The sequence below is a fragment of the Bison bison genome, unplaced genomic scaffold (assembly GCF_000754665.1).
Source record: "Bison bison bison isolate TAMUID 2011002044 unplaced genomic scaffold, Bison_UMD1.0 scf7180017864304, whole genome shotgun sequence".
Lineage (NCBI taxonomy): Eukaryota > Metazoa > Chordata > Mammalia > Artiodactyla > Bovidae > Bison > Bison bison.
Window position 1 is genome coordinate 4,697,206 of NW_011494876.1, and position 12,552 is coordinate 4,709,757.

At 41.6% G+C, this 12,552-nt stretch overlaps 1 protein-coding gene across 3 annotated transcripts in view; it reads right to left on the reverse strand.

The window, feature by feature from the left end:
• The window catches only part of PTPRG (protein tyrosine phosphatase, receptor type, G), a 775,476-nt gene that overhangs the window by 306,984 nt on the left and 455,940 nt on the right, over nucleotides 1-12,552 (reverse strand). For all 3 annotated transcript variants that reach the window (XM_010851541.1, XM_010851540.1, XM_010851538.1), the window contains one exon: nucleotides 8,962-9,110. In XM_010851541.1, the coding sequence (XP_010849843.1) occupies nucleotides 8,962-9,110 (149 nt within the window). The remainder of the gene's footprint in view (nucleotides 1-8,961; nucleotides 9,111-12,552) is intronic.

Sequence of the window (12,552 nt, forward strand, 5' to 3'; positions counted from 1 at the left end):
TGAGCAAGCTCCAGGAGATGGTGAAGGAGAAGCCTGCTGTGCTACAGTCCATGGGGTCACAAAGAATTGGACACTACTGAGCAACTGCAAAACAACACGTTGAAATAGTAAAATTTTACTCATTGCAGCCCCATGGACTGTAGCCCACCAGGCTCCCTGGTCAACGGAATTCTCCGGGCAAGAATACTGGAGTGGGTAGCCCTATCCCTTTTTCAAGGGATCTTCCAGACCCAGGGATTGAACCTGCATCTCCTGTATTGGCAGGTGGATTCTTTACCACTAGTGTTGCCCGGGAAGCCCCAAATTTTTAAATAACTTGGTGAAAATAATAGATAATTAAAATTGTAACAGTGATAATTATTATATAAATTATAGGAAATAAAATGAATTATTAAAATCAAATTAAAACACTTCTTCTTAACTCTTTTAAAGTGGCTACCCCAAATTTTAAATTACAACGTATGGCTGATATTATACTATCAGACAGTGTCGCTCTCTACACAATAGAGAATAGACTAAAGTGGTCAAGCCGGATAAAACATGTAGTGCTTGCTACAGATATCTCCAGGCAAGGAGCTGATGTCATTTTCTGTTCACTTCTCCTTTTTTTTTTTTTTTTTACTGTATGTTTTACTACTGGTTCAATCATCTTTGGACATTTTAAGTTCTCTGATTTTTTTTCTCCTGTTATACAATAAACAGTGGTTATGATGTCAACAAAACTATTTCTACTGCTGACACTAAAAACAACCTAAAGTGATGATAAGAAAAACAGTGAAATAACTTATCAAATAAAATGAATGGTCATTATTGGAACCAAGATTCTGGAGTACTAACAGTAAACCTCAGCTAAGCCATTTAGTGTCCCAGAAGGTCAGCTGTGCCATGTTACATGGTTATCATGAGAGCACTGCCTTCATAAGGCACATGAGAAAATTAAACATCTGAAACATTCTAGACACAAGTAACACTTTTTAAATGGTGTCTGTAGTATCGCTGTTACACAATCATAACTACCAGTGAGACAGGTCGGAACCTGGGACCCTGAGCTGCAGTGCTTACACCTGGACAAATGTCTCCTCAAGCAACAAAATACAAAGAAACTATAAGAGTCTAAAAATAACCAGGGACTTCCAGTGGTTAAGAATCCACCTGTCAATGCAGGAGACAGGGATTTGATCCCTGGTCTGGGACAACCCCACATGCTAGAAAGCAAGGAACCCTGTGTGCAGCAACCACTGAGCCCACAAGGTCTAGAGCCTGAGCTCTGCAATAAGCAAAGTCACAGCAATGAGAAGCCCATGCACCACTGCAGGAGCCCCTGCTCACCACAGTCAGGGATAGCCCACATGCAGCAATGAAGATCCAGTGCAGCCAGAAATATAAAAATTCAAAAATATAAATTAAAAAAATAAATAAAAATAACTGCATGAATGCAGCAGTCCCAGTTGTAACAATTATTAACAGTAAGATACCAAAGGGCCAAAACCAAACTGCCATTGCTGATATGCAAGAGCAAAAGCAAGGTGTGGTCCCCGTGTGCAGCAGCAGCCAGGGCGAGGCAGGCCACCAAAGCCAACCCTCCAGCCTGACCCACCAATCTGCCCTCACCCTCACCCCTTTTAAGGAACCCGCCCAACCTCCTCGGGTTCCCTCAGCACTATTTCCAGTGAAGCGATGCTTGAATTCCACCCGTGGCCTTATCACTTTCTACTGAATCACGAGTCCAAGGACCTGAGTCGGTAACAGCAGCCCCACCTCTGACACCATCATGGCCTCCCTAAGTCTTTTTCTTTGGTTGTCCAAGCCACCCTCCCCCACCCCCATCACGAAGTCTTCACATTTCTATATTGAGAATGTTTCCAATTTAACCAAGCTGCTTTTCAGAGAGTATCCTCTGCTTGTCTGAGCTTTTCAGTGCAATGCAACCAGTTGCCAGACCCCACGTGACAGGGACACAGCATCAAGCAGTCCTGAGTCAAGTTCAGATCGCAGGATGACAGTGTGTGGTGAGGACTGTTGGACACCACGGACATCTTCACATAGGGGACCGAGACTGCTTCTGTCTTACAAAACCCACTCTCTGGCTCTGTACAGCCACGCCGGAGCTTCTCCATGGAGCATACTTTAGGTACTGTGTGTGCTTAGTCGCTCAGTCGTGTCCGACTCTTTGCAACCCCATGGACTGCAGCCGCCAGGCTCCCCTGTCCTTGGAGATAAGCATGAAGTCCTAGGGCCTCCTCAAATGTTCTTCTTAACACAGGTGTGCATGTGTGCACACTCGGTCATGTCTGACTCTTCTGCGACACCACGGACTAGCCTGCCAGGCTCTTCTGTCCGTGGATTTCCCAGACAAGAATACCGCCATTTCTTTCTCCAGGAGATCTTCCCAATAAGGGATCGAACCTGTATCTCCTGCATTGGCTGGCAGATTCTTTACTGCAGAGCCATCAGGGAAAGAAACCCAATTAACATGGGACATATGTATTACCAAAAAAAAAAAATCAGCCAGATGGAAATTAAATATTTCATGGAATCCTTATTTCAATAAAGTCATTACTTGAAGTCCAACCAATTCCCTTGCCATGTGATGGAAGCCACTAAAGAAAAACAGGACACATCGCCGAAGAGCCAACACTAGACAACCAGGTAACAATTTCTGTAACACTTTCTATGTTCCAGGATGGGGCAAGACAAGGAAACCAGGTCCTGTCCTGAGTTCCACCGACTGAGGAAGCTCTGCATACAAAGCACCTTTTCCAAGAACCTGTAACAACTGCAGGAATTTACGTTAAGAACAAGGCAAGGCCAAAGAAAAAGGGTGGTACTGCAAAAATTATTTTTAGTAGAAAATTTCTCAATCTCCCTTTAATGATAGTTTCCTGTAATGACAAAGCAAGATAGCATCGAGTTTATAAAGACACTAAACAACTGTTCTGTGAACAAGCCTTGCTGGTTTTATAGTTTTTACCATGACAGAAATCCAAATCATCCTGTCTGTCCTCTGAAAACATTTATTTGAAGAGGACTCAACTTCTTACGAGGAATATGGACTGAGGGAGGAGAGGAGAAAGTTATGAACCTCATTTCCGCAAGAGTGATATGCCTAACTTACACTGACAAAGGAGGGAGACAGCAGTTATGTAAGTTCAGAAAAATACCAATTTAAACAAAGGTAAACACATTTCCACTTCCCTGGGGGCTCAGGCAGTAAAGTGTCTGCCTGCAATGTGGGAGACCTGTGTTCGATCCCTGGGTCAGGAAGATCCCCTGGAGAAGGAAATGGCAGTCGACACCAGTACTCTTGCCTAGAAAACTCCATGGACAGGGGAGCCTGGTAGGCTACAGTCCATGGGGTCGGAAAGAGTTGGACACGACTGAGCGACTTCACTTTCACTTTTCAAACACATTTCCTCAATGGAGGACTTCTAATAATCTTTGGAATGCCATTGCATACAGTAAGTCTTCAAGAAGGCATTTCATATGTCAACCTTTATTTCCAGCTGAAAAAAAAAGAAATTCATACAAGAGTAATGGGCAAATTGCCTTCAGCCCACTTAATCTCTTCTCACGCTTGTAGCTAGGACTCCACGTGGCAGTTCAAACCCCAGCCGGACTGGTCCACATCTGAGTTATGCAGTAGCTGCCATGCCTGTATGAGTGGAGAGACGGTGACAGAGTGTGATGCCTCTGTGTGTGTGTCACAAGAGCACGAGTCCACTCTTATCACACCCATCTTACAGATGGCACGGCTGAGCTTCTGGGATGCTAAGTGCCCCGGCTGAAGTGTAGTGTTAGAACTCGAGAATCTGGGTCCCAATGTCTCCAAAATCTTAACTAGGATTCATTTTTACTTGTACATTATGTCACTGTTTTTCTTGTAATCACTTTAGGTTGTTTTTAGCATCTTATCTGGGAGAAGGAAGGCAGATGTGAGCTACTGGACATAACCTAGGGGTTTAAGGCAAGTCAACTATCCAACCAGAACAGGACAGAAGCACTGGAAAAACAAGATTCATTTCACAAAATGAAAGGAAAATCATCAGGCTGACTCTAAGCACAAAGGTAGGTGTTGAGCAGACAAGAACGAATATAGAGTAGGTCCAGGTAACGTATCCACAGATGTGGATACGGAGAATGCAGCCTCAAACAGAACACTAAAATGGGACTGAATCACACACTGAGGTCAGGCTAACACTAGCACCTTCTTGCCCCCTGGACAAAACCTAACTTTGACTAAGAATGTTGTATGGTATCACGGCCGAGCAGAGCAGGGAGCAGGACGAGAAGGGTACCCAGACGTACACAGCCCATCAGGGAGACAAAGAATTTAGTGCGTGCTTGTGTCATGGGTGGAAATAACCTACACTCTTTGGAACATAAACCAGGGCCACACTGTGGACCAATTTTTAAAATGTCTGATAAATCCTTTATCAGTGACTACGAAACCTCAAAAGCTTCTGAGATCAAAGTTGTTATTATTGACATTTATAACTTTGGTGCAAAACTAATTCAGTAGTAACATCAGAGGTGGAGAGACATGAAGCTACTTAGAATATTGATATTTCCTACTTGTGTGAATATTCATCTGCATGCTGCAGAAATATAAATGCACTCAAGGGGTATAGTCCCAGACCCCACTATGTGTCTTCTGTAAATATATATGACATATGCACCATCATGCCTTTCTAAAAAAGATACTGAATTCTAAAACATCTGGCCTCAAGGGTTTCAGCTAAGGCCCTGCGGACCTGCACCATATGGTAGTGTGTGCACGGTATGTATTAGGAAAAATGTCTTTGCTTCTACTCACTTGCTAAGATGCTCTAAACTGAACTGAAGTGAACCAGCTGTGAGTTTCACTGGAAAGGGCACACACAATCAGTTTGGATCATTTAAGCTTATTGAAGACTTCAACTCATAAAGCACCGATAAGTCTGAATCAACAACTCCCACGATCGCTTATTGTAATAAACAAGATTTTAATTACCTCAGAAAATAAGCATGCAGTGAACCTCCACCTTAATGGAGCTCTCAGAGGGTTTCATCTGGAGGTTTCCCTTTGCATTAACTCTAACTTCAGTTATTAGCGAAAACACGGCATGATTCAATTCCTATTAGTGCTACATGAACCTTTATTTAAAACAGGGAATGAGTATGGAGTAGTGAGGATATTCAGGACACAACCATCACAGATAACTGATTGAACAGATAAAACAAAGTGGAGTACCATGGAAAAACTCAAACAGAGCCCCTATTCTAATCATAGGAATATTTTAAACCTTCTGACTTTAAGGATGCTTAATCACATCTGCAAAGTTCCATTTGCTGGACAAAGTAACAAATAAGTTCACAGGTTTCAGAAATTAGTGAGTGAACATTGTTTGGGGGAGGGTATTATCCTATCAAAACCCCAACTGATCTCTCTTAATTGCTTAAAGGTACCTGTAAGTAATTAAATATCACCTGTCTCAGGGCCTTTGCACACCTGTGTTCTTTGGGCAGGCTCCAATTAATCTCTTCCCTCTTAATAAATACCTGTCTCCACCGATGGCTTCCATCTCATGACAAAATGCCCTTCTCCTTCAGAGACGGTTTCACAACCAATATTACAAATCCGTATATGTGAGTGTTTGGTCAATATCTGTGTCGTGACTCGAGTATAATTATCTCGATGAAAAGTCTCTCTGCCTCATCTTTGTAACCCAGCATCCACATAACAGAAGGCACTCCAGACAAATCTGCTTCTAGACAAGAGATAAAACTGAATACTAGGAGGTAAGTGCATCTGCGGACCCAAAGTGGGTCTCGTCTCCTAGCCTCGTCATCTGATTTCGACTTTCTTTTCTAATTTTAACAGAGCTGTAAAGAATGCCACTATTGAAAGGCTTTTGTTTTAACAAGGACATTTATTTCTTCTGTTAGGCTGGATGTTTTTAACTGCAGGAACAACAAGGCTGAGTCCAGGATTTCAGCCAGGAAAACACGGAGAGGTTTAATTTCTGAATGTGTACAAAGTTGTTGCAGATGACCTCAAAGAATTCCTGGGAAGCAGCGAAACATCCAAGGTTGGGTTTGTAGCAGTTTACCCTCAGGGAGCAGATCCAGAATCTCATGGGGCATAAACTTAAAATCCAACCTGCAGCGCTGGGGCCGAGGCAACTGAAGAAACAGGAAACACTCAAGGTCATGACTTTATCCCAAATGGAATCTAAAGGAACCAGGACTGGCAAGACTCTGACCCAGGAGGCAAGAGAGGCAATTTCTTCTCTAAAAACCGCAGGAGGACGGAACAACTCTGCCATGAGGCTTCTTTAGTCAAATCTACTTAAAATGATGCCACACAAGTAAAGGAGGGCTGGATTCCACTACACACACAGCTTTCTCTTCCCGAGAGTCTCCCAATAGTGACAGTGGGCTGTCCTATGAATTGGGATGTGTAGCATCATCCCTGGCCTCTGCCCACTAGATGCTGGTAGCACACCACTGCCCACAATGGCGACAACCACAAGTGTCCCCGGAAAATGCCTAATGTCCTCTGAAGGGGAGGATGATATCTCCAGTGCAGAATCAATGCTGTATTTGACCAATCCCAGCCCAACCGTGCACAATGTCTCTTCCTTCTCTGGCTCTCTATAAAAGACCAATAATATCCCCAATGCTGATAAATTACCATGTGGTACATTATGATTTTCTCCCTTTCATTTTAACATCTTGAAAAGCAGTGTAGTTATGTGGGAAGATATAAACCAAGTCTGAGATGTTCAAACAGTATAAAAATCTCAGGAAGAGCTGGTGTTAATCAAGAGCTCAAAGCAATTTAATTCTTGTGCAAAAATGAGCAACATTTCTGTGCATATTTTACAACTAAATTTGATCCCGTTACCTTTGATCTCTGAAATTCAAGTTCCTCCAACTACAACCACTAAGTAATTTAACATATTTATCACATTAAAAAGAAAAACAAGTTAGGAACCAGATGGGTTTCAATGAAGCACCCAATTAATATAGGCAGCTTACCATCTGACATTACTGAGAAGAAATAAATTCAAAGAGCTTGGTCCAAAAGTAAGTCTGGGCATTGTAGCTGCCATTTCTAATTAGTTTCTAAATTTCATGGACCTTTTTGAGTTAAAAAAATTCATTTAAAGCAATAAATTTTCAAAAGAATATGTATCTATTCTATTCATCTTTCCAGAATCAAACAGGAGGAGGAGACAGGCACTAGGAAATGTGATTTCAGCATGAGGCAGGCAGTTTCCAGTTTTTTCTTTCAGAGTTTGTCTTTTCCAAGCCAGCTGCCAAATTAAGTTTCCCAAACTTTCAAGTACATGTCTTTTGTCCAGATCAACATTAACTAGACAAATGGCAGCCTGATTCAAAGATAAAGAAGCTTTAGCGCAAACCTGGCTGGACAGAAACTTTCCCTTCAGCTGCACTGCCAATGCGAACTGGCCGACAGGAACAAAAGAGAAACCCCGAACTTCAAAACCTGATGCAACTTGGCTTCTAGGAATCAAGTTTTCCAAGTACAAATCAAGCTAAGATGTCTAAGAAATGATTCATTCAACATAAAAGGAGAAAAAGAGCCCATTAAGTAGAAACCCTACTCATAAGGCATAACATTAATGTGACTAGGACAGGAAGTCCTATGATAGAGGAATGCTAATGCAGAAAGAATTTTTAATACTGTGAATTCATCAGCTCAACAACAACAACAAAAATATGCAGCACTTTCTCAGAATGGTGATCTCTGGCTTCTCCAGCAATCATGGATAAGAGACAAATCGGTATGTGAATATAAACATGTATAAACAAAGAAATACTATTCATTTCCACCTCTTGTAGAGATTTTTCACCTGAGCTTCAAAGTTACCTAAAAGGCCCATGAATGGGTTTGAGGAGTGAGGGTGAGTGACAAAACCCTACAGATTACGAGCAAATATGTGTGTGTACACATTTATATTTTTTCTCTATGGAGAAGGACTGAAAGTATTCATCAGATGACCCAAGTAGGTCATGACTTACTGAAGTCATAAAACTCTAAGAGAGTTGTCATTTCATGTTTTGAGTTCAGTCACAGGCTTGGGTACAAGCCTACCTACTTCTTTCACAAATTTGTAAAGCTTACCATGTGGGCATCCAAATAATCAACAAATACGCTTGTCCCAAGGAAAGAATATTTACATCCTGACTGTGATTAAAGATATAAAAAAATGAGGCTAGCAATGGAGCAGATGTGTTGTCCCCACCAAGATTAAAACAAGAGCTTGGAGAACTGAGCCTTCCCTCTCTCTCAAGTACATGTCTTGACCTACCGCACCCACCCTTTCGTCTGCATGGATCTCTGAGAAAACAGACATAGAGGCAAAATGACACCATTGATCCCAAAAAGGTAACAGTGAATCATATGACCAGTGGCCACAGCATCTTCTTCAGCAGCACACAAACCTTTCAAGCATCTTCCCTGTTGAGAGATGGTTCTGAGACTCCCATTCACAAATCAACTACCCCTTCACTTTTGTAAAAGGTCAAAACGAAGACAGAATTTCACTTTTAGAAAGCAGGGTTTCAGAAACGGACAGAGAGAAGAAATCGGGTCAAATAAAACCAAGGGTTTGAAATCATCCACCAAGGGTTTAAGTCGACTCAAATCACAATGTTTGTGACTTCTATATGCTGTGCCCATTAAACAAAGATGAGAAACTGGAGAACAGCTATCCTCTGTCATGCTATATATGTAGGATTTTCAGACACAAAGGAAAGAATGGTACAAGTTTTACACGCAAAATGTCTGGAGAACAGCTATCCTCTGTCATGCTATATATGTAGGATTTTCAGACACAAAGGAAAGAATGGTACAAGTTTTACACGCAAAATGTCTGGGGGATAAAGACAAAGCACTCCGTTACCGCCAAGGCCCAGGACCCAGCTGTCCCTGAAGCCTCAGGTTGCACTCACCTCCACGGGAAACCGCCTGCCGTTGACACTGTGTTCAGAGCCGGCAGAGCCATTGCTGTGGCCCCAGTGAAACTCCACCTTCTCAGCTTTGAATCTGCCAGGCAGGCCAGCACCGCTGACAAAATAGTCGTCTTTCAGCAGGATGGCAACTGTGAAAAATAGGGTGCGGGGGTGAACAATGAGTTTCCAAACCAAACTGAAAAGATATCTTTTGCTACATTAAAAAAGCTCATGGTTATACGACGTGAATTATTTCCTCATGTACCTGTTAAAACGCAAACCCCAAACATCAGTTTGCACACATTAGCACATTCTAGGTGAAGAATGCTCTCAAGAGTCAGTTGACTCTAACTTCTGAAAATTCCCAGGGAATGGTCTCAGAATTTATCCATTTCATTGTTGGAAAAGAAAACACAAACACACATCACAGACAATAACAGAATACGTTGCTTTCATTCAGGTCTCCTAAATCTGCTTGATGATCAAAATTATTTCTCTTTCTTAAAACACTGATTCCTAGGGCTTCCCTAGTGGCTCAGCTGGTAAGGAATCTGCCTGCAGTGCAGGAGACCTGGGTTCGATCCCTGGGTTGGAAAGATCCCCTAGAGAAGGAAATGGCAAACCACTGCAGTATTCCTGCCAGGAGAATCCCACGGACAGAGGAGCCTGGCAGGCTATAGACCATGGGATCGCAGAGTCAGACACAGCTGAGTGACTCACACTTTCACTTCTTTCGCCTGGTGCCACCCCAAGATTCACTCTGGAATGAGATGGAAATACACATAGGCTGGATGCAAAAGACATGTTTCTTCAATCAGAAAACTTAGGCAACGTATCAAGTAATAATACTTGCAGGGTCTACAAATACTAAGGTGGGCTTTTCAGTGGTAAAAAATCTGTCTGCCGACGCAGGAGATCCAGGTTCAATCCCTGGGTCAGGAAGATCCCCTGGATGAGGAAATGGCAACCCACTCCAGCATCCTTGCCTGGGAAGTCCCATGGACAGAGAAGCCTGGCAGCCTACAGTCTATTGCGTTATAAAGAGTTGGACACGACTTAGTGACTACAAGAAACCAATATTGAGGCAACAATAAAGGGAAGACAGCCAGGGTTGGGGAATGTGGTCATATTTGATACGGTGTACAGGAAAGTGCAGCCAAAATTCTCAGTAAGTCACTCAAATAACTGCGTTTTAGTAGATTTACTTTACTATTTCTTTTAATTCTAGGAAACTTTTGCTTAGCCCATCTGAAAAAAGGTCAATCAATTCAAATCCTAAATTTCAAAACCACATCTCTCTTCCTTAAAACCTGGAAAAGAAAAATCAAGAACCAAAGACATGGACTTATACTAGCAGAAAAATTATTTTTCCAAAAGGAATGTAATACCCAAGTGGATAAAAAGATTTTATTTTGTAAGTCATATATTTCCCCCTCCTTGTTGTTTGAACTGAATTCATTCATTCAAATACTTATTGGCTGCTAAATACACATTAAGTTCCAATCAATATATTAAATGGTTTGTGATCAAAAGCTAAGCTTTTTTAAGGCAGGGAAAACCTTTCATATCCTCATCATCTGCTCTTCCTAAAGAGATCCCAGTTCGAGTCTTAGAGAGAAATCCTGCATGAAAATTAGGTCTCCATAAAAGATAGAGACTAAACTAATGACCCATTTCTAAAACAAGTATAATTAGTTTCAGCACTTCTCTATATTAAGGGAGCACTAAAAGGAAGTGAAGGAAACCTGTTTGTGTAAATCCCTTTTTACTGCATTCAAAAGGCAGTTTTCCTCCAACTTCTGAAAAAATATTCAATTAGTAGAATGGAGATTAAAGGATAAGATGAAATAAAAGTGTTTCTTAAGCTGACTGAATATGCTACAGCTTTGTTCCATCTTTATTTCTGCTAGCATGGTTTAGAAGAAGGGTTGGTGAACTTCTTCTGTAAAAGGTTAAGATAAGACATACTGAAGGACTGGTGGGTCCTATGGCTCCTTTTCAACTACTTAACAGTGTTCATAACGCAGAAGCAGTGAAACACAGTAAGTAAATGCTCAGGTGAGGCTTTGTTCCAATAAAAACTTATCCATACTACAATTTGGATATAATTTTCACAGGTTATGGAATATTTTTCTCCTTTTTTCTTTTTTTTAATTTTCCCAACCACTAAAAAAAAGTAAGAACAAGCAGGAGGGGGTTGTCATTTGGTGATCTCTGTTGCTGCTGCTGCTAAGTCACTTCAGTCATATCCAACTCTATGCAACCCCATAGATGGCAGCCCACCAGGCTCCCCCGTCCCTGGGATTCTCCAGGCAAGAACGCTGGAGTGGGTGATCTCTAGGATATAATATTTTTAGAAGACTAACTATTATTTTGAACCTGCGTGCCAAAGCCAAAATACCTATGAATTCGCTCAGTAGTGTCCTAAACACTGTTGATGACTCTCAGCCGGTTACAGATTCTATACTTACCATTTTGCATCCAAAGGACGGAGGCAAAGCATTTGGAGTGCATCTGTTACAATACATCCAGGGACTCAGCAGCATCTTATAAATATTTGATTTTACCTAAATCATTTATGTCTCTGTCAGGGGTCATTTTACTTGTTTTACATGAATAATTAAAAGCATAATTAGGCAACCGTACAACCTGAAACACTAATCTCATTTTTCATTTTACAGTATCTCTCACTAGAGAACACAGCATGCTACAAGCACGTACTGCCCCAATCTTCTGAAAGCAGCTTACGGCTTACATTTTTGTTTACACGGAACACTGGGAAGAGAGAACTTGCCCAGCTACCATGCAACAAGTTTCTGCCGACCACAGATAACACAGCTCTGCTTCAGAACAAAATGTACCAGAGGTAGTTGCTGCAGAGCACAGAATGTGGTAAGAGCCTCGAGCTCAGAAGACGGACAGACCTGGGTGAGGATCTTGTTCTGCCACTTAAAAGCTGGGTGACCTTGGGCAAGTTATCTGACTTCTCTGTGTCTCGGTTTCCATCATTACTCAAATGGCATTAACAGTGCCTACCTGGTGAGGCGGTTTTGATGTTTGAAGGAAATCACACACAGAAAGCGCTGAACAGTGCCAGCAATTCAGCAAGTGCACGGTCAATGTGGGTTATTGTCAAAAGAAGCACAGCGCAGAGGGGTGACCACACCTGTACTTTTACTTTCAGAGTTCCACTCTAAAGCAGTATTGTTTTTCCCACAAAACAAAACTGTGTCCTTGAGCAGAAACAACAAACAGCAAAGGTAGATGTGGCCCAAATACTTGAGATGTTAAGTGTTGAGTAGCTGCTTTGAATTTACTATAACATCGAGTAAAAAACATATTTCCATTATTTTTATCCTTTTGGGCTTATCTATGGAAAACATAATCTTAATTTGATGTCTAATATGCACTCCACACTTCAAATGATACTCATTCATTTCCCCCTTTTACCAGAAGTATTTAAGCTAGAACGTAATAACACTGGTACCTTTGATTTACTTTCACAGCTTATAGGCATAATTTTTTACATATGTCTATCACATGTCAAATAGTACGGGTTTTTGCATTAAGGTGTTGATAAAATGTTTTGTT